The 27,978-nt window shown below is 36.7% G+C and overlaps 3 protein-coding genes across 8 annotated transcripts; 2 read left to right on the top strand and 1 right to left on the bottom strand.

Moving 5' to 3' along the window:
• The first annotated feature begins 206 nt into the window (after nt 1-206).
• Nucleotides 207-6,552, top strand: LOC140764898 (U-box domain-containing protein 34). Of its 5 annotated transcripts, none has more exons than XM_073103732.1 (10): nt 207-490; nt 568-689; nt 773-888; nt 2,090-2,211; nt 2,321-2,634; nt 2,811-2,912; nt 3,439-3,867; nt 4,008-4,751; nt 4,838-5,071; nt 6,253-6,552. In XM_073103732.1, the coding sequence occupies exons 1-9, from the start codon at nt 307-309 to the stop codon at nt 5,030-5,032; spliced, it is 2,328 nt and encodes a 775-aa protein (XP_072959833.1). In that variant the 5' UTR covers nt 207-306; the 3' UTR covers nt 5,033-5,071; nt 6,253-6,552. The 5 variants fall into 5 exon arrangements, with proteins under 5 accessions (XP_072959833.1, XP_072959835.1, XP_072959836.1 ...); XM_073103734.1 differs by lacking the exon at nt 6,253-6,552 and adding an exon at nt 5,488-5,622; XM_073103735.1 differs by lacking the exon at nt 6,253-6,552 and having other exon boundaries at nt 2,327-2,634; nt 4,838-5,192.
• Nucleotides 6,553-7,838: 1,286 nt separating this feature from the next.
• On the top strand, nt 7,839-9,471 carry LOC140765057 (GDSL esterase/lipase APG-like). Its single transcript, XM_073103974.1, has 5 exons — nt 7,839-8,109; nt 8,223-8,353; nt 8,529-8,762; nt 8,849-9,104; nt 9,206-9,471. Exons 1-5 carry the CDS (start codon nt 7,839-7,841, stop codon nt 9,403-9,405), a joined length of 1,092 nt encoding a protein of 363 aa, XP_072960075.1. The 3' UTR covers nt 9,406-9,471.
• Nucleotides 9,472-12,104: 2,633 nt separating this feature from the next.
• LOC140765339 (beta-galactosidase-like) lies at nt 12,105-17,569 on the bottom strand. 2 transcript variants are annotated; one of them, XM_073104375.1, is made up of 18 exons: nt 17,111-17,568; nt 16,902-16,997; nt 16,696-16,808; nt 16,522-16,588; nt 16,341-16,433; nt 16,057-16,200; nt 15,554-15,642; nt 15,347-15,452; nt 15,163-15,250; nt 14,524-14,642; nt 14,280-14,444; nt 13,939-14,108; nt 13,719-13,828; nt 13,501-13,610; nt 13,311-13,421; nt 13,138-13,239; nt 12,830-13,035; nt 12,105-12,738 (listed from the first exon to the last, which is right to left on the bottom strand). In XM_073104375.1, exons 1-18 carry the CDS (start codon nt 17,291-17,293, stop codon nt 12,630-12,632), a joined length of 2,181 nt encoding a protein of 726 aa, XP_072960476.1. In that variant the 5' UTR covers nt 17,294-17,568; the 3' UTR covers nt 12,105-12,629. The 2 variants fall into 2 exon arrangements, with proteins under 2 accessions (XP_072960476.1, XP_072960475.1); XM_073104374.1 differs by having other exon boundaries at nt 13,501-13,828; nt 17,111-17,569.
• Between the last annotated feature and the right edge of the window lie 10,409 nt (nt 17,570-27,978).

Raw genomic sequence — 27,978 nt, 5'->3', positions numbered from 1 at the left:
ACTAATATGCCTAATTTTCTTTTTAAGTAACGTGGTTTTGAAATCGGAAAATGGGTATTAGGTATGAAAATTTATTATATAGAGGTTAGATTAAGATTATAATTTTTAAAAGACCGTACCGATGTATTTGCGAATAATAAAAAATAAATAAAATTCAAAGATTTTTTAAGTCGGTTGTTTACGTAATTACGTCTGCCTCCGAGTCAGTTGACTCGCTAACAGACTTTGCCAGTTTCTCTCCCTCCTCTTCCTCCTCCTCCCTTCCGCCCGCCAAAACACCAAAAACCCTCGCCTTTCGTCTGCGCCATGTCCTCCGTCTCCGTCTTCGGAGGCGGCTGTGACTCTCTGGAGTCTACGGTGGCGGTTGCGGTGAGCCGCGGGCACCGGAGCCGCCGCGCTGTCAGGTGGGCGGAGGAGCACCTCCTTCCCCACGCCGACCGCTTCCTCCTCATCCACGTCATCCCCGTCATCTCCACCATTCCCTCCCCTTGTAAGCTCCTCTCCTCCCTCCTCTGACTCGAATCGTGTATTCAGATTGTTTTTAGTTCTTTCACTTCGATCTCGTAGCGGGCCGAAGTATTCCAATCGAGAAGATAGAGAAGGGGGTGGTAGATATGTACGTTCAGGATATGAAGTCTAAGGCCCAGGAGGTGTTCCTCCCGTTCAAGAGACTCTGTGGGCGAAGAAATGTAAGAAAATTTGATTTTTTTTTTTAATAAAATTTCTCCCTAGTTTTGAGGGTTTTCATGGTGGTATTCGGGATCGGTTGTAGGTGGAAACCTTAGTTCTGGAAGGGGAGAACCCTGCAGCAGCGCTTTTGAGCTATGTGCCAGAGTCCGGCACTAAGAATTTGGTGTTGGGTGCTTCCTCCATGAGTTGGATTAGAAGGTGTGTTCTCCTTTTAGCACAATTATATCAATAAAATTTGATCCTGGTGATCAGGATGCTAATATGCAAACATTAACGTTTTCCCAGCATTACTTAGTGTACTTTATACGTCCAGTTCTCTAAGAACTTGTTCTTTTATGTTGATTGTTTCCTCCATTATAAAAGTATCCTCAATTATAATGCGCCTGTTGGATATAGCAACGCAATTTTGCCCTTTTTGCTTAAAAATGAACATAGTTTCCCATACAAAAAGTTATTGTCCTTATCCTTGCCAGTGACTGTTTTCATTGTCTAGAGAGATTTTGGGAGAAATACGTTTGGCCCTTCTGGGCTGTATGAGCCTAAGTTGCAGCCAGTAAGACATAATTATACTTGGTATTCAATGTCAGCCCTCTATTTCCTGATTTTCCTTTGGACTGGAACTCCTGTAAGAATTATAGAGGTTTGTCATATAGCAGACTGACATAGAAATATGGAAAGATGTCTTTCTTCTTACAACCTTCTCAACTTTAGGTGCCTCACTAGCCGGTTCATATTACCCCCACAATATCAGTTTCTCATGTGGAATTATTTTATTATCTGTATTTTATAGCTTCTTTATCAGCTAGAAAGTTCATGTTTTACTGTTACTGTGCAGTATCATGCTTTACTACTGCTGCCTCTTTAGGTTCATCATATATGGAATAATTTAGAATCTCTGAAGTCCAACAATAGCAGATAGAGTGAAGATCGTGGTAATCCCTTTCTGCTAAACCCTTTTATCTGGTCCATGATTTTGTAAGAAACTTGGCAGCTTAACATCTTGTATTCATGTTGAAATATTTGTTTCTAGCGTCAACCAACATTCTTCTGAGGTACCTCAACAATTTTATTATCTGATGTATCCACTCTTCTATTATGAAAAATAGTTTTGTAGTTCAGAAGGGATTCTGTGTATTTTGGATTTTGTATCTTTCCTAAATACTCAACTCTGTTTTCTGGATATTATGATATGACTCTATCAGCTTTCTAGGACCACCGCAGATGGTAACTCATTGTTTTGGTTTTTATTATACATGAATTTATCTTTTTTATGTACCATATTGAAGTATCAGGACTCATTCATTATTTGCAAGTATGGATTTTGATCATATTGAAGTTCAGTTATGTTCACTGTTGGCATCATCTGCTTCCATAAAATGAAACCTTATATACTTTTCAGGTTATTAAAGGTTCCGGATGTGGCCACTGCTGTCCTGAAATTCATGCCAAGTTCTTGCAACATATTTGTTGTGTCACGATGGAAAGTCACCATGAAATTTCCCAATCAGGCAGTTATTATTGGTACACTAACTTGCTCCTGACTTCCATTCTCTTCTAAATTTGATGCTCATCTTTTGGGAAAAACATGCCTATTTCAGGGTCTGATAATTAGATAATTATTTGCAAATAGGAACAGTTAGTCATAAAGCAATTGCTCAAAGGCAAAGGGACAGTATCTCCCGTGAGAAATATGTACACAGTTTCCAAGATAGCAGAACTTCACAAATATCAGGACAGGTAGATTCTAGTTCATGCTTCCAAGCCATTAGGGACAGTCACGCTTCTATTGATTCTGGTCGAAGTTCAGAAATTGCACAGACTATCTCTTTTAATGGAGTATGTCGTGAAGGAAGCTTGGATAGCAAGATAAGAGAAGAGAAAAAACAGCCAAATTATGATGATGTAAGTCACATCCCCTATGTCATCGTGCACTCTATGAAAGAGGTTGGCATTTCATTTTGTTGATTACTTGATTATAATAATTTTATATCCATCTATCGTTTTTCTGACAGTTTGTATTCTTGCTAAGATACATTTTTGATACATTTCTCCATGATGATTCTCGCTAAGATACATTTCTCCATGACGATGTTGACACGATAATTGCAATGATTATCCAGTCTGAAGCTCCAGATGAAGTAGCAAAAGTGCGGAGAGAATTGCAGAATACTCTTGCAATGTACAACCGAGCTTGTGAGAATTTGGTGCATGCTAAGAAAAAGGTTAAGTTCTGTGACTTCCATTCATGTTGGCTAAGTTAATGTTCACAAAAAGGCATACTCTAAATTTAAGACAGGAAACAATTTATTTGGTAGTATATCTACTATAGTTTCCTTTTTTTCTCCAAAAATATCTTATTAGTTAATTCCTCGCCCTTTTTTGTCCCCACATATGCAGTATGTATCTACCAAGATACATGTTTGCCTAATAGGAAACTTCCATCTTCTGTACGCTTAGTTCCGTTAGTTAACTTCCAAAGAATTTCTTATTTTCCTTTTTTCTGTCACTATTTGTGATCTCCTCTCTTTTGTTATTTCAACTTGAATATTAGGCCCTTTTGAGTGGCTTATCCCTAATCCCCTCCCTAAAGTTCATATTACAATTTATTTTTGATACAGAACATCATATATATATATATAAGAGTAATATTACACTGAAGCTCACAGAATTTGAAGACCCTCATGCAGAAACTATTGGTATGGTTGTCTTCTTTGTTCTATATTCTGATCCATAATTTACATCTTCCAGATTCAATATCTTACTTCTGAATATACTGAAGAGACAAAGAAGGTGAATGATGCACTAGAGAGAGAGGACATGTTGAGATTGATTGTTGCAGAAGAGAAAGCTAAACATTTGGAAGCTGTGAAAGAAGTTGAAGAGGCGAGAAAATTACTTGCCACAGAAGTTCTGGATAGACATAAAGCAGATCTTGTTGCTGATACGATGTCCTCTGAGAAGTCAAAAGTTGTGGATGTCCTTCTGTCAAGTGGCAATAGGTGTAGAAGGTACTCAAGGAATGAAATAGAGATTGCAACTGACAACTTCTCTGATGCCAAGAAGATAGGTGAGGGAAGTTATGGGAATGTATACAAGAGCAACCTTGATCACACTGCAGTAGCTATCAAGGTACTTCGGCAAGATTCCAGTAACAAGATGGAGGAATTCTTGAGAGAGGTAACTGTACAAATATCATCTTAAAATTTCTGCCTATCAATATAGTTTTTCTTTATTTACTTCAAATCGTGTTGAAACTCATTATTTTGGCCAAATATATGAAAGGAAGTGATGAACATTTTTCCTGTTACTGTGGTCAGGTTGAAATACTTGGCCAACTTAGTCATCCACACATGGTTTTACTGCTTGGATTCTGCCCTGAGAATGGGTGTCTTGTGTATGAACACATGGAAAATGGAAGTTTAGAAGATCAATTGTTCAGCAGGAATGGCGCACCACCTCTTCCTTGGTTTATTCGCTTTCAGATTATTTTTGAAGTGGCTTGTGGACTTGCATTTTTACATGGCACCAAGCCTGAGCCTATCGTTCACCGTGATCTGAAACCAGGGAACATTTTGTTGGATAGGAATTATGTGAGTAAAATTGGAGATGTTGGATTGGCAAAGCTCATTTCCAATGTTGTGCCTGATGGTCTCACAGAATACAAAGAAACTATTCTTGCTGGTACACTCTATTACATGGACCCTGAATACCAACGAACTGGGACAGTCAGACCGAAGTCAGATTTATATGCCTTAGGGATCATTTCTCTCCAATTGCTGACTGGCAAGCATCCAAATGGTCTGATAGTTAATGTGGAAAATGCAATCAAGAGAGGTTCCTTTGTCGATATTCTTGACAAAGATATCATAGATTGGCCGCTTGTCGAGGCAGAAAGATTAGCAAAACTTGCACTTAGATGCTGTAGACTAAGGTGTAGGGATAGGCCATCTCTTGAGTCAGAGGTGCTGCCAGAGCTTGAAGAACTTGTTGCCAATGTTAGTTTTAAGTTGAGAAAATCTAATGTTTGTGCACCAAGTCATTACATTTGCCCCATATTACAGGTACCTTTCTCTATATATGTGAGGGTATTTGATCCCTTATTTGCTTTGACTTTTATTGATCTTAAACATTTGCTTCTACATTGCAGGCGATAATGGAAAACCCCTATGTTGCAGCTGATGGATATACCTATGAGTACAGAGCAATAAAAGCATGGCTTGCGAAATATGATATATCTCCAATTACAAAACTTAGGCTTACTCATACCTCCATAATCCCAAATCACTCATTGCAGTCGGCAATACAGAAATGGAAGCAACATGCAGCATTCTTGAATTCTTGAAAGGAGATATCTCATATCTGTCAATTTCTGTGTATAGTGGTAAGCTTAGTAAATGACTTGTTTTTCTTGTCGTTTCTTTTTCTAATTTTGTTCTATTATATAGTTTGTAAATAGGAGATAGTTTTTTAATCCAAAGAAAAGGGGGAAGTTCTCCCGTGAATCTGGCGGTCAGTCATGTCTGAAATTGTATTTCCTGAGAGCATTGACACGTCTCTAAACTCATGCACGCCTCTATTTCCACTAATTTTGGAGGACTAAATCCTGATAGAGAAGAGTATCAAGTCATAGGATTCTGTCTCTATTTCTCTTGTCATGCTTAACTGTTGTTTGTGATCAGTAACGAGGATTGCTCTAGTATTTGGTTTTTCTGATCTTGATCAACAAGCAATTTACAGGGAAAGTAGATAATTTTTTTTTGCTCAATTAAACAAGAGCTGATTCAATCTTTCTTCCAGATTATGTATGCCATCGAACCATGTATTATTGGAGTTATATTTAGAAGAGTTGCAGAGTTACCAGTGGACACTGAGAAGAGAGAGAAGAAAGAGAAAATCTTGAAGGTGGCGAAAGGATGAAATAGTATTAAAAAAAATAATAAGAGTTCCGAGTTACAAAACATCTCCATTAAAATATAGGGTAAATTATAATTCACTCCCTCTATGTTTATCCCTAAAATTATATTACTCTTAAATTAACATTATACCTATCTCATAGTTTGAGCAACTACGGATCTTCTAATTATATTCAAAAAAATGATTGAGATATTCCATTCCATGATTATGTATTTAAAAAAAGTACAAGGTGAATCGTTTAGAGAGATGATAACTAAGAATTTAGGCTAATAATATTATGTAGAAGAGGCTTTTGAGATATTGCGAAAATAGTTAAAGGGGTTCATACTGAATGAGCATTCCTAATTCTAATCCTATCTATGTAGGAAATAATAAAAGAGAGAAAATACCTGCTGTTATAAGTTAGTTGAAGGATGAAACATAGTGAGTAAAATAAATTCTGATATATTCCGTTCCATTTTGGTTTTCCGCACGAAGGGGTAAAGTGGCAAAGATGAAAGCTTAAAGATAATTAATTTTTGGCGCATAACCATAGAGGAATAATTTATAATTTACACTAAAACATACATCTTCTCTGTCTCCAGTTTCCAGACACCTCACTGGCATGCATGCATGGGCCTTTGACGCAATTTAATCTCCTCGTTGCAGGCTACGTTGCTGCTGCTATGGTTATTAGTTGGACATGGATAAATGCAGCAGGTTTCTCTCATGCTTGCCGCAGTCCACGTTGCTCAGTAGAGTAATGGCAATGTTGAATGGAGCCCATCCTATGACTTATGAGGAAGTGAGGATTTATTTTTCATTGTCTTAGTCGAAGTTATATTTACACTTATTTTTAAAATAGATTTTTTTTATCTTTTATAGTTATCTTAAAGTATGAGTTTTTATCCTTTTAGAGTTGCTTTAGATTAGGAGTTTATTTTCCAAAGTTTGTTTCAGATTGGTAAATGTGGAGAAAAATTGTAAATATGTATTAGAGGATTATATTTATCAAATAAGAGATGAGACTCCTTATTGTCAAATTCTTGAATTAGTAAGATACTGTCGATCTATTAAATATGAGTTTGTATTAATGAGATGTCATCTATCTATCAAGTATGATTTCAGATAAGATGTTAAACTCTTATGAGTCTTAATGAGATGCCAAACTTCTAGATTCGATGAGACATTATTTATCTATATGTATAACCTAGTGAGATGCTAGACTAATAAATTGGTGAGATATCACTAATTTATCTTATTCCGTCCTTAAAAAGAATCATTCCACGATTCCCTTCAAACTGTGCCAATTAAATATTTATTTGGAGATGCAGATATATATATACTTATGTGAAGACACATATAAATAAAGAGGGAGCATGGTTATATTGTTCTTCCTATTCTTCCAAAAGATCAGTGTTTGTGCTAGTTTATGAGTGAATACACTTGTACTTAAATTTTCATGTGAAATATATATATATATATATTCTATAAGAATCTAATAAAAGAATTCACTAGGGCTATCAAAATACTATAATATCCTCAACTCAGCCCATCAATCTTTGTCTCCCTAAATGAAGAGTCAACTTAGTAGTTGGAGGAAATTAGTCTGATCGAATTAATATCCAGCGCCCCTCGCCTGACACCGAAGCTAGCTCTGCCGGACAGCTAATCATGGGCCTAGTTTGATCCAAGATACTAATTATAAAAGAAGATGAAAAAGGAAGTTAAATAAGCAAGTAGAGAATATATATATATATATATATATATATATATATATATATATATATATATATATATATATATATATATGGAAATGGGTAGAAATTTAAAGAGTTTCAATGTAATTTTCCCTAAAATAAGCAAGTTTAATGATTACTTTAATTATTGTTTACTTTATATTTGCATGGATTACTTTTTAAGAACAGTCCAAATGAACTAAACTAAGCAAGTTTAATGTGTGCATGGTTTCATATTCAACATTAATTACGAACAAGTCATATCCATTAAAATGGTCAATAATAATAACAATGATTATTATTATTATATATAGTGCTCTACAGTTTTACATTTAATATATGAACGATTAATATTATTTATTTATTTATTTATTTTTCCTTCACTTGCACTTTAATGCATGTTAGTATACGGCCTGCTTTAGCTGTTGCTCTCCCTGCTCTATATAAAGCTCGTACACTTACTAATTTTAAGGCCAAGCCTGAAGCCATTGGTGTTAGTCTCAACAAAGAACACGAATGGCAAAGCTAGCAAAAAATGGCCATGCAGCTATCACCATCACTCTTCTCTTCTTCACAGTCGCCGCCGTCGTCGCCGACTCGCTGCCGCCGCCTGCGCCCCTCGTCCCGGCTATCATTGCTTTCGGCGATTCGACGGTCGACGTGGGGAATAATAACTATATTCTTAACAGTACTTTCAAGGCAAACTTCCCTCCTTATGGGAGAGACTTCAAGAACCACAAGGCTACTGGGAGGTTCTGCAATGGGAAAATAGTCACCGATATAACTGGTTTGACTTGTTATTATTCCTTCGGCTAGCGGATGCTTATTCTGTATACTTATCTATAGAAATTATTCTTATTCTTATTCTTTGTTCAACTATATATTTTGCTCCGCGACCAGCTGATACTCTAGGGTTTACCAGCTACGTGCCACCTTATCTTAGCCCAGAAGTCACTGGGGATAACCTTCTGCTAGGAGCCAACTTCGCCTCTGCAGGATCTGGGTATTTTGATGGGACTTCAAACTTATATGTGAGTATTATATCACATATCATCACCTAATCACTCTGCCTGCCAAGTATACTTTAAGCGTGAAAAATGTCAGCAGTTTTCCATAAAAATACCCATAAATGTTGACTTTGAGTAGTATTCCTCATATTTCATATGGTGTAATTAATGAAGCTATTGATCTATACTCCTTTGTCAGAATGCAATCTCCTTATCTCAACAATTGAAGTACTACAAGGAGTACCAGTCTAAGCTGGCTAAGGTGGTCGGTAGCACCAGGGCTTCTTCCATCCTATCAAATGCACTCTATATATTGAGCACAGGATCTGGTGATTTTGTTCAAAACTACTTCATCAACCCTAATCTTTACAAGTCCAAGTCTCCCAGCGAGTTCTCGTCGTTGCTGGTCGGCATTTTCTCAAATGTTATCGATGTCAGTCAATTCACATCATTTCCCTTTATATATCTATATATAAATATTTATTTTAAAACATCATTTAACGATGAATTTGCTCACAGGAGCTATACAAGTTAGGAGCTCGGAAGGTAGGTGTGACCTCATTGCCGCCACTAGGTTGCCTCCCTGCGACGATCCAAAAATACGGTCACCGGCGCGGCGAGTGCATCTCGAGGCTCAACGACTATGCCCGCGACTTCAACACGAAACTCGAGGCGGCGGTGAACTCATCGAGCCGGCAATTCCCGGAGCTCAGGGTTGTTATCTTTGACATCTACAAGCCTCTCTATGATCTTGCCACAGCTCCTACAAAACATGGTACTTCTAAATACCAATGCTAGATTCGTAGCTCGTGTTTGGATTATAATCTTATTAATGTAAATATTTTTTCTTTGCAATGTTTAAAATGGATGGATTAGGTTTTGCTGAGGCGAGGAGAGATTGCTGTGGGACTGGAACGGTGGAGACTAGGTATGCCATTTGCAAAGCTAATGAGTTAAACGGGACATGCAGGAATGCTACTGGCTACGTGTTCTGGGACGGAGTACACCCTTCTGAAGCAGCGAACAACGTGCTTGCAGATTCTTTTCTTATGCAAGGGATTAAGCTTATCGTATGATCATCGATGGCATGTTAAGTTCTCTTCTTTGAATGGAGTGAAGTACTATAAGCCGACTATATATTAATCTTGAAGGAAATAAATTTATATATTAATTCATGGGTTCCATTTCTTAAAGCAAAGAAGCATTTACATTTTACAGCACATGTTGTTATAGAAAAGAATATATATATATTATTTATGTTCAAGTTTCTGACACTTATCCAGCAGAAGCACTATTCCAACAGCCAACTTATCGAAGTAGGCCTGGCTGCAGTTATGATTCTATTATAAGACGCAATACATTTGCAACTTGCATGGCTTGCATAGGTCGCTACCATCTAGTATACCATTGCGGTCTGCGTGAATAGCTTTGTGATACGTATTCGACTATCTATATGATATTAGCCTAAAATTTAGTAAAACATTACATCAAGAGGAATAAGCCAAGCAAGAAGAAGGATCGCTCCAGATGACGCATCTCGGATCAAGCATTTAGTCGAGCAGGTTGCGGGCACCTCGGCGGACTCAAAAGCCAGGATTTTGGAAGGAGAGGATGCGGGATCCTTACAAAATTACCAGTAATGGATGGGTTAACCTTCGAAAAGATAAGGATATAATTAAAACGCTCTATAATTAACATTGAACTAAAAGAAATAGAGTTACAAAGTCCTTAATTCTCTACCTATAAGATTAACAGCAGTTTCTATTTATTTAATATTTTAAATTAGTCAAAACTTAGATTAGTCCACAGAAAGCAGCACGTAGGAGGTTCCTTCGATGCTGGTTAATATATATATATATATTCTAGCAAACAGGAGTTGATTGAGGTCATGCACAAGGATCGTTAATATTATATGGCATGCATAGGTTAAGCTTCTTTGCTTCAATTTTAAGTTAATTTTAAGCTGCCGATCAAATAAATAATTTTAAGTTTTAATTAACTCAAGCTAAATTTTGAGCCCGATCAAACTTGATATAGGCTTAAATCAAGCAATAAATAAGGCTTAATTCAAAAAATATAAACTAATAGAATTAGAATTTAGAAGTAGACTCCATAGGATCAAAGTATATAATAATTTACTTAAGTAAATCTTATAATATAACAGAATTATAGTATAATATAGAAAATATTACTTATATTATATATTTAATAATAATATTTCGAGTCTTATCGAGCTTATTTGATCAAACTGACTTATGATTAAGCTTAGCTTAAAATTATGCCTATTTTGAAGATAAGGATAGAAGCTTAGAAAAGTGAGAATTTGATGATATCTTAATTATACCGGTGCTCGATTTGAATCTAGAAACACTCATTCAACATGAGTCCCTTTTAACTATTTAAGCACTATCCTGTTAACATTTAACAAGGTGGGTCCTCCACAATTGAACCATATTTATAACGAATTTCTCGACAAAATATTAAATTTTGATTATCGTTATGGCTAATTACACTTTACTATCTAAACTATCATCCCTTTTGACAAATATTCCTTATTATTATTATAATTATTATTATTTATTATAATGCCATCCCTGAATTATGGGTTTAAAATTAATGCCTCTTTAACTCTCTCTTTGTTTAGTTTTGGAGAAAAGTGAGAATTTAATGGTGTAACATCCCATTGGCTCCTTCCATAAGTCTGTTATTAGCTATCTTGGCGACCTTTGTTTATGTAGTAAATGTACCGAATGCCCTGCTTTGGAGGGAAACTTGGTATAAGAGATCATTTTAGTCCAATAATAATGGACAGTCTTTTTAAGTCATGATGAGATGACTTCTTTATACATGAGTATTGTGGTAATTAGGCCTATTTCATTTAAACTCATAGTTTAGTGATGACATTATGAGGGAAAAAAAGAGTTTAAAGATGTTGGTGAAAATGGATAGGTAACCCTTTTTGGTTTTAGATTAAGTTCCAAATTTGATTAGTTTTAATCTTAATTTTTTAAACAGTAAACTTAATTAAATATAAAAAAATAAAATAATATTTAATTACTGAACCGAGTTTCTAAACCAGTTTATCCCTTAACTCAATGCATTTCTGGGATACCCTCCTAAGTCGTATCAAAGGTTGAGAAATTTCCTAATCCTAAGGACTCTGCGGCTCTGCCTCATGCTTGGAAGATTCCACATTAACTGCTGCTGTTTGCCGTATAAATCTTGAAGACAAAATTTATGTAGTAACTCAAGGGTTCCATTTCTTAATTGCTAAGAAGCATTTACAGCATATGCTGATATATATATATATATTGTTCAAGTTTCTGATGCTTTTCCAGCAGAAGAACTACTCCAACGGCCAACTTGTCGAAGTGGGCCTTTGGCTGCAGTTATAAATTCTATTATAAGACGCAATATATTGCAATTTGCATGGCTTGCATAGATCACCACCATAGCCATTTATGAGAATTCCCAACCCAATAGAGGATCAATTAATCACAATGATGCCCCCTTGCTGCTCTGTTTTGAGACATATATTAATGTATATATAGAATAAAAGATTACAAGGGATTGTCTCAGAGTATTCACAGAGATACAGAATCAATCAAGGAGCCTGGAGGACCAATATCTGTTTTATATACTGGGTCGGTATAACAACATCAAAAGGGAGAGCTTTCAAAATGATTTACAAGATGCAAGAGCGAAATGGTTACCTCAGAAAAATGCTTACAATTATATGAAACACAAAGCATTTCCAAGAAAGTGCACAGAAAGATGACAAACAACAATATTTATTATTGACCAAATTCTTACAATATTGTCAAAGTTAAGCTCAGTGTTTCGAGTACAAAACATATACTGCGGTACCGAGCTTTTGCAAGCAATTTCACGTACATAATATCGCAAACCAAAGGTTTACCCTTAAGCTGCAAGCTCTTAGAATGTGCAAATGGACTCAATATTTGCAGAGTCTCAAATGCAATTCAACTTATATCCCCAAGCCCCTCCACTTCCCACTATATACGACTGACAAGCCATGTCTAGAGAAGTGGCTAATCTATGTAGGTTGGATACTTAGTATCTGAAATCAAATAGGCAGCCCTATACAGGAGGTAAGTGTGCTGCAGTTCCTGCAACTACACTAATGGCCACGACTTACAGATATGGGATAATTGAGAGGAAACCTTACAAACATATATGAAGAGGTGTATATAATATATATTATATACTAAAGTAGAATATTATGTGGACCATCTCTGTTTAACTTAACTGGTGGCATCTGCAAACTTCTTCAAACACTTCATATTGTTCTTTTAACCAGAGAAATACCAGTTGGATCACCACCATACTCTTCGAACACAACCAATAGGTTTCCAGTCGGATTTAGCCAGGAACGAGGGACGTGGTACCTGAATTTTGTGATTGCATTTTAAGTTATATTGCAAATGCACCACAAGCTTATGGAACAATAGATTTTTAACCAAGATTCGAATCACATACCATCTTTGAGATGATTCCCCACAGTTGGTTTGACATTTTTTCTCATTGTACGTTCCACCATAACTACAACCGCCACAAGAACCAGAAGCTTTATAACCTGGCCAATAGCGACCAATGCTTTGTCCATTGACCCAGATTTGACCTTTCCCCATGCTACCCATATCTAAAGCTAATGGGTCATTTCCAGGAGGTGCATTGAAGAAAGCCTGAAGTGCACAAGCGTTGCAGCAACACATTTTGAGTCAAATGTTTCTTACTTCAATAATACCTAAAGATGAAATCAACAGTAGTGTTGCAGTAGCACTAACCTTGTACCATGTTAGTGGTTGTTTTCCATATGCTTGTCCCCACTCGACAGAAGAACTTCCACTAAGTGAGTGAATATTTAAGGCTTCACCTCTCAGACCGATCTGAACAGAGATATCAAAATCACTGTACTGAATCTGGTGCATAGAAATATAGAGGAAGAAAGCTATATTACCTGGTAAGTCCATTTTTGCCATGTAAGATCTCTCCTTCCCTCGTTTAGACCAGTCAGAGTCACAGGACCGAGCACACCAGTATTCCAAGTTTCAAAATGGTTCCCGACATTCTACGACAAGCACAAAAGGGGAATTAGGAACAATCTACAGTTCCAAGAGTTTAAGACCAGAAAAGTTGAATTAACTTACAGGGAGCCCAACAGCTACACTTAAGATGGAGATCTTGTTCTTGCCTGCCCACAACTTTACATTTCCAGAATATGTCAGTTTTGGATTATCTAGACCCCCGTAAACAGTCCCTGACAGAATGGGAAAAATTCCAAGTTCAAATAACAATCTATGCCAGATGCCTATTATTTTTATCAGTTGTAATTGTAAAACATTTCTCATAGACAGAGAAAACAAACCTGCTTGTTGACCATTGATAAAAACGTGCAATGCATGCCCAGCTGAGAAAATGTTGAGGACTGGGTACTGTCCATTCCTTAAGAATTGCTCATTTTGGCCTATTTCAACACTGAAAAGAGGAAAAAAAAGATGAGTAGACAAGCCATATATTTCCAAAGAACATGTCATTTACAAATTACAAGTGTTTAGAAGGCTACTCCAGGCCAGTCAGTCACTCACTAAGTTGTGTACCACAAGTAGTCCGATTTATCCCATGTCATGCTTAGTTGTTCATATAAACCATCTTTTGTGAACGAGTTATCATCATAGGCATCGGTCTCTTCATTGTATGACTTCCAAGAAAACTTTCCCGCCCATGTCATTTTTGCCGGTAATGTGGGAGCTGCTACCTGTAGATTATTTGCACAAGCAATTCAGTTAAGTCACTAAAATCCATCCTTTTAAATTGTTTCTCAGGGAAATGAAGAAAAGCTACTTTTCACTGAAAACCAATTATCTCAAGTCTTACAAATTATATATGATGCATGTATGTATAAATTCAATGTCACAGTCTTTCTCACCTTAGCAGTGTTGAAAACTGCTGTTTTGCAATCAGGGAGGATGCTGATGGACCAAGCAGGAAGATCATAATGCAGCCCATTGAAAGTAACCCTTGCAGAAGTAGCTGGGTGGTAGTTTGCAAGGAATGCAGCACAAGCCCCGGACCTGGATTTGAATATATGAGCCTGGAAGAAATTGGTTATCATGTTAGCTCTAGGCCATCTGGTTAGCTTGCAATTAGTCCAAAAGTTCATAGAGCCTAACTTTCTCATAATTTCCAATTGCCATCTCTGTGGGATCAGCTGAAACCAAGGCCGGTTCACACAACTTGATTGCTTTATGCAAGTCTCTCAAATGACCCCACTTTGGTTGCCTTAAAAGACCTGAGATTAAAAATTAAAAAGGTCAACTAAAAACATTACTCAAGGGACTGGACATGCGGTGAAATTTTTGAGCCAACTCGACCAGGCATTCTGAATGATATTGATGGCTTCACACATCCATAGTAATTTGAGAAATTCAAAGAATCCCCATTATAGTATATACTAAGTGCTTTTGCACAAGTATGATTTAACAAATATCAACATGTCAATAATTGTGTCCTCTAAAAGTGTGAAGCTACGATAATTATATGCAATAGTAGGCATACTTATGCAAAGAAAACTTAGACATATTGTTAGGCATCATATAAGGAACATTAGTCAAAACAAGATTAAGTTGTTACTCAGGAAAGTAGAGATAATTATTCAAATAGCTCACTGGTACTATCAGAAGTTCCATATAAGTAATTTTTTATACACATGGGTTAATACTTGAAAGAGAGGAATGCTCAGACCAATGCTATAATTTCCAAAACGTCACAGAAAGAAACACACGTAAAATAGAAAAGCAATTTCGGCTTACCGTATTCATCAATAGGAGCATCATAATCATAGCTGGTTGAGATGAATGGACCACCGGCAGTACGGCCAAAATTTGTTCCTCCATGGTACTGTAGGAGAAGGAACAAGTCAAACATTTTATTTCAGAGCCTCAGGTCAGCAAATATGGTTACAGAAAAGTTGAAGTGATATATGTCAGTCCTTACCATATAGTAATTTACAAAGGATCCACCTTTCTGTATAAATCTTGCAACAGCAAATGCTAAGTCCTCAACAGGTCTATGAGGAACTGGACCCCCAAAAGCTGTGAACCTACCAACAGGGTAAAAGAAATACTATCAGATAAAAGAAATTAATGAGAAACAAATGAAATGTGAGGTTAAGGAAAGATGATTAGCATCAAGAGGAAGTACCAGCCAGTCCAAGCTTCAGTCCACATAGTGGGCTTGTAGGGTGCATTCGGAGAGAAGTAATCACAATAAAAGCCATTACAAGTATTGATCTGGCATGACAAGGCACATCAAATGGTAAAATGGTAATGAGAAGATAATATCAAGATTTTTCATATTTATCTTTTGTCATGAAAACTCTTTAATGAATGCCCGTCAGATAAATAGTCTACTATTCATTTATTTGCTGATAAGCATGAATTATATGATAACTGCAATCAAAAGCATCATTTTAACAATTGGTAGAATAGCCGACACAAATCACGGAAAGTAACATCTGGACAGATAAAAAAGCAGCAAAAGAATCCAAAGTGGGGTACTAATATTTGTTAGGTAAAGAAAAGAATATCGGTTAGAAGGGATGAAAGCAAAAGGCCCAATATTTAGGCATGAGTGGTGCCGTTACATAACAACCAAGGTGGCATCTTTTCATGACAATATCCATCGAGTAACAAATGAGGGCTTACCACTGGATCAGGGGCATCGTCTTGCTTGCACATGACCCACGGCACACCAGTGTTGAGTCCAACTGCCATTTTAGCAGCCCAGTATGCATAAGACTTGGCAGGAGCTCCACCAACACTCTCCATTGGCCCAAACTCATTTTCAACCTGCAGATTTTGGCGGAAAAACAAAAATGATTATACCTTAAAAGATAACAAGAGACCTTAAATGATCCAATGCCAAAATCTGTCCCTCTTCCAGTATTGGAGGACTATAAACTATAAGGTGGATTCCAGAAATTGAGAACCTGAGAGAGAATAATGGGACCACCCTGAGATGCAAATAGGCCTTCAGACTTCATCATTGACACAATTTTCTCCGTAAATTTCTGCATTGCGGCCTGTTCCGAACATCAAACTAAGTGATTGTTTCAAAATAGATGAGGCAAATGGTTTGAAGAACAAAAATTCGTTTATATTAATTCTTACCTTGAATGGTCCATTATCTGTCCTAAAGCTAATACCAGGAACATATTTGAGCCAAACAGGAAATCCCCTAAAATAAAAAGAAAAAGAGTAAAATTTTGCATCAGATTCTATACAAATGTCTAAGCTTCTGGGTTTTATAAAAGATATTCCATTTTGAGAATAAAATAATATTACCCAAAATTCCATTCAGCACAGACATAGGGGCCAATCCGGAGATTAACATAGAGGCCAGCTTGTTTTACCAATTTGACAAAGCGAACCAGGTCATATCTATCCCCGAAATAATACTACAATAATCAACACAAAGTAAGCAAAGGAATATGTTAGCGCAAAGAGAAGACAGAAAATGAATAGAAGAATTTGAAATCAAGGTAACAAACCTGGCCAGGGGAAGGCTCATGGCCATTCCAGAACACATAGGTTTGTATAACATCTAAGCCCCCATCTTTAGCCTTCTGGATGAGATCCGGCCACATCTAGAAACAACCCCAAAATCCAAACGTGAGAGCTTAGCACAAAAACGAAGCGGGAAACATAGAAAAGGAGCCACATTTGCCGTAAAAATCGGAACTTTGAAACAGGGAATTACCTCCGGAGTGCTCCTTGGGTAGTGAATGGAACCGGAGATAAGGATCCTTCTTTGTCCATTAATGGTGATTGCTTTGCGATCATAGGAAACGGAAGCATTGGCCGGAGTTAGCTCCCACAGAGCCACGAGAAGCAGCACCAAGACGCCATAGCCGACGCCCAAAGGTGCGCGCTTTGAACCCATGAGAACAAATGAGTCTTCTTCTATCAAAAATCTCTCCTTTTCCCTCTAACAAAGGAGAAGAAGAGAAGGCAGAGCTGAGATAGTTTCGTATCGCTCTTATTATATTAAAATGGCATTCCTCTATTAAACTATCTTTTGGTTTTTGGATTTATTCCAATACTTCCCCCTCCTTCCTCTCCTTTTTCTTCTCTGTTCTAAGAGAGAAGAACTGATACCAACTATAGCAAACAACACAAAAGCTCGAGAGAATGGGAAATGGGAAATGGTAAGTGAGTCGAGGTCACCCCGGCGAGGTTTAATACTGCGAAGGATGAAAGCGAAGCTTGGGATAGGGAGGAAAAAGATGGGGCCCAGCTTTGACGTGGAGTAGTCATCCAACCACTGACGTTTTTTTCTCCACTCCACTTTGCAATCTTCACGCTTTAATAAATTGGAAGGGGATGCGCGGATAAATTTGAAAACCAACAAAGACATTGATAACTCCGCAGTGCATTCACTCCTTCAAGGTACAACATTTTTGTGACATCCTGTGTCTGATACAATGCAAATCTACTTCAAATTTTACTAGATTGCAGACTGAAACAGAGATATGACAGAGAAAAAGTTACAAAAAGAACAAGAGCTATCAGGAAAAGAAGTTTGACTGTGTGGGGGAAATAGTGTTATTGTGTTAAGACTTTCAAATTTTGAAACTTTGAATGAAGTAATTTCTAGTTATTTGTAGTAGATTTACTATTGGTGGGTTTTGTTCGTTAAGCTTCTGGGTCATCCTACCCATTGCATATCTTTTCTGTATCTGAGGATCCTATAGAAAATACATGGTAAATGCCTTTATATTAGTTTCCTCTTTCCAATACATAAATATCCTCAATAGAGAAATTTTGATACATGAAAGAACAATATTAAAATGCTATTTAAAAATGCATGCACATCTTTCTTTTGTCAAATGTTAAGAGAACTATATGCATGAGAAATTACTTAATTGAAATTAAGCAAGGTAATCTGCTATCTTAAGTTAATAATTTTGTTCATGAGCAGCCATGCGTCAATCACATGCACAAGAATATTCTTGCTTGTTAGGTTTGGCCTAACTCTAATCACATAAGTTTGAGGATTAATTTTTTTATTCATATAGAGGTCATCATGTAAGCTATAAAACAATGTTAGAGATGTCTCTGATAGGTTGTCTTTGGATAATTCATTTGTAATAATCATACATCACATATACCACCACCTGTAATAAAATTTCTACCAGACATAGACAAGCCTATGTCTCTCAAGTCTTGATGATTGATAATATTATACTTGGTTTCATGGTTATTGCTTACAAGAAAATGAAGAGTGTGGTGGCCTTTTCCTGACAAGATCAGCACATGAATGCTCTCCTTTTTGTAAGTGATGAACCTTCGGACTATAGGTTTCTTTCACTAATTAATATGTGAAATTGATCATAGCTCCACTTGCAATCAACAACTCAGAAAAGGCTCATCTTCCTATCTACAATGAGGTAATAATGAGACATGCTTCTAATCTTGTTAATGTCATGATAAAGCAATCATCCCAAATTGGGACAGATAAATGTGCACAAAACCAAGGGATTGGCAATTGACTCTTAATACTAATTATCTGGTGGTTCTCACAAGATGTTGAAAGAAAATGAAGCATTAGTCCACTATAACTGTATCAACCAAGTATTTATCTTATCTTGAGAAAAGGAGGGATCAGTGCAGAACTAGTCACACATATTATAACTTTGAAGGCTACAAAGTCCAAGCTGAAAACCAAATAGGTTGAAACATGTCAAACAATAGAATCGATTTCACTTGTTTGTAGCCCTGGAACTTATGAGAGTTGAGGCAGACACTCCACCTAACAAGCTCATGAACAGTTTGGTGGTCGCTTGGGTAGATGATTGTAAAATTATTCAAGGCATTGCCACTTTGAATGCATCATGAATAACCTAGGAAGAAGTATGAATCCTTCAACAAGCATCTCAAATTTCACCATGTATCACAAGAACTATGGAAGAAGTATTTACTGTGATGTCTATAGCCTTGTTCTCTAGCATGCCGGAGTTCCTGCTTTGTATTTAATGACCAGTTGCCAACCATATGACCACCAAGTTTTGCTTTGTTCTTTTCCGGGTAGGATGAATAAGATAGACGAAAAATGATGAAATGAGACAAAAATTTAGCAAGAATCCACCAAATGCCAAGCTAGACAAACTCTTAAACAACCTGATGATACATTTGGTGAACATTTAGTACAATAACAGCTAGGTGATTGAGATGAGATCTAACATGTTTAGAAGGAAAAGAAAAAAGAAAAAAGAAAAGCAAAATATTTTCTTGTAATAGCAAGTACTACTTATTTTAACTTCTTACAAGTTAGAAGCTCTAATTATTGTTATTGTGGGGTTTGGAACTTTGGATCCCTGTTGTTTGGTAAGAGTCTTAGCTTATCAAACCAATGGGCCCATTACAGCAATGAGCAACAATACAATTGAGTCCCACTGATCTCCCCTCAATAAAGGGAGACTCCAACAACTCCTGTCTATTTTGTTTACATCTTCATTTGTGATTATGTATTTTAAGGCTAATCTTGTTATTTGTATCAATAAATCCTACCAAATATAAGCACCAGATCTAGTTAAAGTTGCTGCTGTAACTGCTATTCAGATAAACCTTTGCTAGATGGACTTTCTGGATTTAAATATCATATTATGGTTTAGAATCAGAATTCATAATTGCGATGTTCTAACTAAAAGAGAAAGGATCACAATGCTTGTGTCTGAAGCTTCTTCTAATGCAACTAGCAGGATTACTAATATTTATCTATTTAGCCATGACTCATTGCATGGAAGAAGTATGACTATGTTACACAGACTTGGGACCACTAACTACAAAGAAAGCCTTCTAACATTGATGATGCACTACCATAAGTTTCTGGATCCAAACCTTCTAATTAGGAAATCTTCTAACGTTATATTCTCCATCTTCCTTGCTGCCTTGCTTAATTTTCTCATGCAGTTCAGTTCTCTGAACAAAAAATGGCAAAAAAGAAAAAGAAATGTTCTCATACAGTTCAGAAACAGATAAGAACTAGTAGACATACAATTGCGTGGGGAGAAGAAAAGCTACAAAGCAATTTGGGTTTTGCTTCTATCCACAAGAAAGCAAGAGTTATGGCCAACATGCCCTTATCCTTTGCCAAGGGACCTGTGGCAAATATATACATGTATCTAATTTTCTTTTTCACTATATCTTTACAGATACTGATATTAAATGGATAAAAAATTCAAGAACAGGAAGCAAAGGTGAGGATATACTTTCTTACATTTTCTTTAAGAAATGACCAATCTTATTCCCATGAGAAGTTTACTATAATCTTCAATAACTATGGCAGTCTTGAGTTTATTACATGAAAGGGAAGGACAAAGTAAATAACACAATGAAGGGAAGGAGAAAAAACACAAGAGAACATCTCCATCAACAAGATAATTAATTCTTGTAGCATTTGTACCTACTTCCCCTATTCTCTTTAATATTTCTTTACGTAGACTAGATGGTATTTATACCTACCTAACTTCACCTGTGCTAAGTTAATTTGATAATTAATGTATACTTTTGTCAAGAAAGAAGATGATTACAGGAGTAGATGGAGGGAAATGATCAAATAACTACCTCCGAAGTACATGCAAATTATCTCTTTACATCAAAGTGGTCATAGTTTGAGCTACAAAAATAATTTATATCCACGTCTTAGATTAATGTGTAAATACGAGAGTAATCTTTCATTGCTCGGATTTGAATAAGAATATAAACATTTGTTCTGAGCAAATATAAAATTATGCTACTTCTTTTTTCTATCACATCGGATGGCAACATATCTGCATTCGTTGAAGGATATTTACAAGCGTTAATTGGTGCTCCCCCAAGCCTCGCTTTCCTTATTCTTGGAATATTAGCATGCAGTCAAAGATGGAAAAAAAGGCTGCACCCCGCCGTCATTTTTTTTTTCACTATTCTTCCACCTTTATAAACGATTAAAGCTAAAGGTGAAGCCTTTCAGAGCTCATCAATTTACTTACTCCAGACCTCTCCAATCAATCAGCTTTAAACAATCCCTACCTTTTAGAGCTGATCTTTAATTTTGCTTACTCTTGTGCTTCATATCTAAGCAAGGATCAGATGCCAGGCTACACACACACACACACACACACACAAAATGCAAAAGGAATAGACCCACCATTACATTATTTCTAATGCCAAAACCATTTTCTATCTCTCTCCATATTAAAGTAGATGTTGTTGACTAAAATCTGCACACAAAAAGATATTCTGGACATTTGTATCTCTCTCTTCCTTTTTCATGGAATACACTGTCATCAAAAACATAGTTATCTAAAAGTAATACTAGGGAACATTTGATTAATTTAAAGGATATGGATGAATATAATTTGAGCTGATGCATGTGAAAAGACTTCCAGATTAACTCCATTCAACTGTATTCGGTTTGTTTACATCCCTTTTTCAACGTTGGAATCTCTATCCTACTTGCTCTTATCCTTGATCCCCAAGAATTGAGTGGTCTAAAGAACAATATTTTTTTGTTTCTACTCAAGAGGAAGAATGAGCTGAAGTTGGGCAATGGCTAAGTAGCTATTGATCATCCAAAGAGAGATGATTAAGACTTGAGAGACTTGGCCACCTCCACTTGCATTTCACATTTGATAGAAGAAAAATATTAATTAAGCCTCTCTACTTGTTCAAGCCATCAAATAACACTCCCAAAAGTCCAAAATCTTATTCCACCTAACCTAAACCCTTTAAGTAAAGTGGTGGTTGCCAATCCTACAGACTGCAATTTGATATTGCTGAGCATGCTCACATGTCTCATTTCTCACATTTGTTCTTTCTTTGAATGCTAAAATATGTCCTTACCTATTACATCTAGAAGTTGGCATCTGACAGTCAAGACATTAAATTCTATATACTGATTGATGTAGAGTAGTACTAAGAGAAGTATTCTATTTGATTAGCTATGGTTACTAAGTTTAAGAGCTTTGCAAAGTTAAATGGATCGATAGTTTGCATTTCCCTCTTAGTGGATCATAGGGAATGACCATCATATGGTTCTCGGATCATCTCTTATCCCCTAATTTTTTTTGGATGGTGCAAGTCAAGGTACTTATGCATCTTATCCACCCCCTACCTCTTGATATGATTATAGGATAAGGACTCATGTGGCCTCTAACACAAAGGGAGTGATGTACAAGCTCTGGTATCAAACCTCTATCTCATGTCATTCAACATACACCTAATTATAAAGATTCTAAGGGAAGATAGTGCAACTCTGCGATTTGGCTGTAGATAATTGCTGGCTGGAGAAGAGTGCAGATAGATTGGAACCTTTTGTGATATGAAAAGAACAAGCAAGGAGAGTTTTAATGACATGTTTCCTGAGAGAGACAGCCTCCCTGTACATGCGTGCATCAATTCAGAATTGGCTCTAAGGTTTCTAAATTTCTGGAAACAAGTTGAAAGCTTTACCGTTCTTGCTGCACCTACTTTTGGTACAATATAACCATGATTGTGCATCTTAAGATCAAAATTGAGTTAATGATGATGATGACACTTCAGCTACTGTAATGGAGCCTACACTAAAATGGTGGTCCTCCCAAATTTGATTCCATGACAGCAGCAATCGCCACCATCGTAGGGTCATAGACAGAGATTGGTATGAGCTCACCATTCTGAATTCCTCTCCTTTGATGATTCAGTAACAAGTGCAACTTCATTGAGGAAGACGATATGATCATATTCCTTAAGATTGAGATTAAGCATCAATGAGCTCAGATAGTTGAGAGCCTCAAATGGTATGCAAATTAATTTGATTGATCTCTAGAAACAATGACAAATAAAAGCAGAGTTAGATGTTCTACATCCCAGAGAAGATCCACTTAAGATTAATTGTTAGGAAAGTTTTGATTTCTAACTCGAGAATGAAAATTCAGAGCATGCCTTACTCTATAATAGAACAAAAAGAAAATGTTTCTGGAAGCTTGGACACTTGATAATTAAGTATATTATCAGGAATGTCCAAACTCCAGAGACATATTCTAATAAGATGGAGTATTATTTTCCGAGAAGTAAATCACACCTCCTAGGGACAATGAAAGGGACTTAAACAACCTATAAATTCTTTTCAAATACCTTGCACTGCCTGAGAACCAGCAATTGAGATAAGGACTTGCATGAGGAACAAGTTGTGATTTGAATAATATCTATACAATAATTCAAAGGCACCTAATGAAGGATAGAGCAAGCTTGAATCATCTTATCCTTCTGCAACAGATGATTCAGCCATACATGCAATTTAGACGCAGACAAACAACCATATCCAAAGTATCAGACAGGCGTCAATCTCATCTTATCCTAAGAAATCCTAAGAAATAGGAATCTATGAAACATCCATTGTTCATCTAGACAACTTCTCTCGTTCTTCAGGCTGGAGTCAGTTATATATGCTAGCCGCCTAGCTAGATCATATGATTGCTTCATCAAAGCTTTTGCTTAAAAACAAATTCAGATGATTGACAAATTTTTCTCGTTAAGAGTGAGATAAATTGCTGAGCCTGTTATCGACCAAAACCTTCAACCAGAAAGAAATCAAAATAAGTTCAGATAGTTCACACCTCCTGCAGTCAGAGAGTAGTTATGTATCGACGTAAAAACATGAAAGGAAACGTACGAGGGGTTTATTTTATTTATTCATAAATAAAATGTCAAAGTGTTAGTTTCTTAAAATTCATCATATCTAAGAAAATTTCTAAGAACTCACCGGTATATATATTGGTGCGGACGTCACTTTCTTACACGTGCACTTGTGCAGATGCAGGGGGCAGTCCATCTAGCGACACTTTGGTTCAACGACGAGTCATAAGAGAGAGATTTTAATGTTGAGGATATTTTAATCTTTTTCCAATTATGGATATTTTAGTCTTTTATCCTTTTAGGGTTTGCCTGTATAAATGCTTGTTATATGGAGTTTATCTACTTTCTTTTCCGTTGATGGTTTTTAATATCCGGTTGGTGAATTTCATGAGTTTGTTCTCTGTTTCTTTTTCGTCTACTATTATTCTGCATCAATTTTAGTATCAAAGCAGAAGATCCTAACTTATGGATGTCTCGTCTCCTGAGTTCTATGTCCCTCCGCACCTATTCTTTACTCAACCAATTACACCATGAATACTGAAAAGTCACGAACTCTATGAATACTTTGTTAGTCAAAGGTAAAGGAGAGAGAGTTCACGTAAGAGGCATAAGATTATTTGAGGAGTTCATGATTTTTAAAGCTTGTAAACTTTTAGACCTCCCTATTTCATATCATTCTATAGTCACTGAATCTACAGAAGCATTGCATACCATATCCATTCATTATATCGTGAATCAAAACTTGTAATCTTCAATACAAACTACTGAGTTATTTTCATCAGAAACTACAAGAAAATTACCATCCTATAGCCCTAGACCTTTTCTCATATTGGAATAAATAAGATTTAATGCCTATATTATAAATATTTTCTCTAATTATAGTATTAGTATCGCTTTTAATATTGAAGATTTAGTTGCTTATAAACTCCCATGGCCATCCCTAATAATCTATATGATACACCTAATTCCACCATTTTAGATATGTTTGTTTTCTATCGTATCACTTCCTTTTTCTATCCATAGTAAAAGAAAAGATATATGCTATTTTGCATGAATAAGTAACAATCCTTTCTTATTCTACCAAAGCACCCTTCAGCCCTACTCGATTGTGTGACAATTCTCCCATTTTGGGAGAATAGATGCAAGCATCACCTTGAGACATGTATACTAAGACTAACTCAGTAAAGCAGCCCACCAAATAATAGTTTGGTTGGGCAACGAGTAATGAGGGAGAGACTTCTATTATGAGTATTTAGTCTTTTATTATATTAGAGTTTGCTTGTACAAAAATTTGTTGTCTTCTTATTTAAGAGTGAGTCTACTTTGTTTTTTGTTGGTGAATTCCAACACTCCCTTGATAAATTCTCTTTTGTTTCTTTTTGGTCTACTATTGTTATGCATCATGTATGGTATTTGTTGCATCCTAATCAGTCTCACATTATTCCTGCCTCATGGAATGGAGGTCTTCAAGTATCCTGCCACAAGCCCAAAGAAATCTGGTAGCAGCTGCCTGCTCAAAACCATGACAGCATTTGATGAAATGCAGCAATCCTGAAAACAAAACAGAAAAAGAAATTGTGAAACAAAATACAAACCTCTGTTTAGACAATGAGTCAACCAACTCGATAATGCATAATCAAGAAAGCAGCATCAGTAATTATATTTGATCAATGTTTTATGATTGCCCCAAAGTCAAAGGAATCAGCTGAATAATTTATAACCAAATATCTGTGTGATTTTTTAACTAGAACAGAAGGCATATCACTAGATCTGCGAACCAACTTTAAAACAAAAAAAAATTAAGCGAGATCGATTGATTCATTAGCCTAGAAAGGCTTACAGATAATGGTGTAGTTAGCCACACTAAAATGTACATCATAAACAAGCAAACACGATAGTACAACACGAATTACAAATATACGAATAAAGAAGAGGTAGGTAATGATAAACTATAGCATCAACCCCGTCCCTATTGAATTGAATGGCAGTGTCTACAAGCAATTGATGCATAGAAATATATCAAATTAGCCCTTTTTGAGCTCATTGGCATACCAACAAGAAGAACCTGGGAAGTGGGCTCAGGAGCACTTAAACAGATACCTTAAGATTCTTACTCCTTTCTTCAGATGCCATTTACTTGAGAAGAAAGCAATAGATTCTGGCACTAGGTTTCTTTTCTTTTTTTTTTAATAGTAGACGTGAGGGGTTTCACTCGTCCGGCCTTTGGTTTGTCCAAAGATGAGGCCCAGATTGTCTCAGGCCCGCATATGTTCATTTCTGAATCTATAAGAATTTCTGATATGATTATTAAAATCTGTAGATAATAGATTCATAGAAAAGAACGAAAAGGCTTTTTACTCCACCATTTTTTATAATACAATAAACTAAATTATATGCATATATTGATTTGGGTATTAAGTTTTAACCCATATATGTATCTATATAGACTATTTGGATATACATTTGTATATTAAGATAGAAAAATCTTAAACTCCTATTCGACAAAACTCGAATACAAATTTAAATTGACTCAGAGATTACTTTGACCCTTGTTCACTCGTAATGGTAATGCATCGATTGTGCGCACGCACATACACGACCTTACTTCCCCACTTTTCTTCTTCCTTTTTCATCCTCCCGCAGCAACCATTTCTCCCATTTTTCTCCTTGTCATGTCGGTGTGTCATTGGAGCAAGCCGAACCCTCGAGCAATTTGTTGGTGAGCACTCCCTTTCCTCCCTAAATTGATTTTAGTTTGTGGCTTAGATAGCCCTCTAAGCAATCTTGTGTCTCTCTCGCATTAGCTCGGGAAGCTTTTTCTTAGTGTCCTTGTGTCGTGGGTACCTTTTATGTGTACTCTAAGCTTTTAGAGTTTACACTTTGTAGCCTCTCATCGTTAGCTTCTCAGCATGCTTTCAGTCGTCATCATCAACTATGATCGCACCCCTCTAGCCTATCATCTTTGTTTTCTCATATAGATTATTTAGGTGATGTTGGCGACTCTCATGGCCTGACTATTGGTGTTGACATCCTCCATGTCCATCCACCCCAGCAACAAATTCTATAGTTTGGTGTATTTCTGTAACAACCCAACCAAAAAAAAAAAAAATTAATTTTGCATGGGCACGACGTGGCCGGCCACAGTGTGACCGGCCTCGTGCCCATGCAGTGGGGCTGCGTGGGGGAGGTGCCACGCACCCCCCCCCCTCGCGTCGCCGCAGTCAACCGGCTGCGGCTATCTGGCAGCGATGGGCCCCAGCGCCGCCGCAGCCACCGCCAACCTCCCACCGCCTTCCCTCTCTCTCTTTAAATCTCTCTCTCTCTCTCTCTCTCTCTCTCTCTCTCTCTCTCTCTATCTCTCTCTCTCTCTCTCCGAGGCCGGTCGTCGCCGTCGCCACCTCCTCGAGCGCCGGTGAGCTCCTCTCTCTCTCTCTCTCTCTCTCTCTCTCTCTCTCTCTCTCTCTCTCTCTCTTTCTTGCCCGAGGGTGGGCTCGTCGGAGCCGAGCCACCGACGAGAGGCCGGCCGCTGGCTGGCCAGCAGCGGCCGGTGCCCTCCCCGCCGGCCCGGGTCCGCAACCTCCTCCCTCACCTCCTCTCTTTCTTCTCTTCCTCTTCTCTTCTTCTTCTTCTTCTTCTTCTTCTTTCTTCTTTCTTTCTTTCTTTCTTTCTTTTTCTCCTTCTTCCTTAGCTCCTCTTTTCTCTTTCTGCACAGTGTTGGGCTCGGCCCAGCACTGATGGCAGTTGTAATTAAATTATTAATTAATTAGTTTATTTATGTTATTTATTTAAGTATTTTGCTTCTTAATTAATGCAAATAGATTATTTAGACATTAACTATTTTAATAATATTATATATCCTTCAATGTAATTTTATTAATGATAATTTTTATAATTAATGATTAATTAGGCATAAATATAGGTAATACTTATATTTATTTATTTACTTACTTATATGTATATTAGATTAAT

The sequence above is a fragment of the Typha angustifolia genome, chromosome 8, assembly GCF_048772165.1.
Source record: "Typha angustifolia cultivar Huaian chromosome 8, ASM4877216v1, whole genome shotgun sequence".
Classification (NCBI taxonomy): Eukaryota; Viridiplantae; Streptophyta; class Magnoliopsida; order Poales; family Typhaceae; genus Typha; species Typha angustifolia.
The sequence above is the reverse complement of the archived record's forward strand: the minus strand, read 5'-3'. Positions and strand labels throughout refer to the sequence as shown.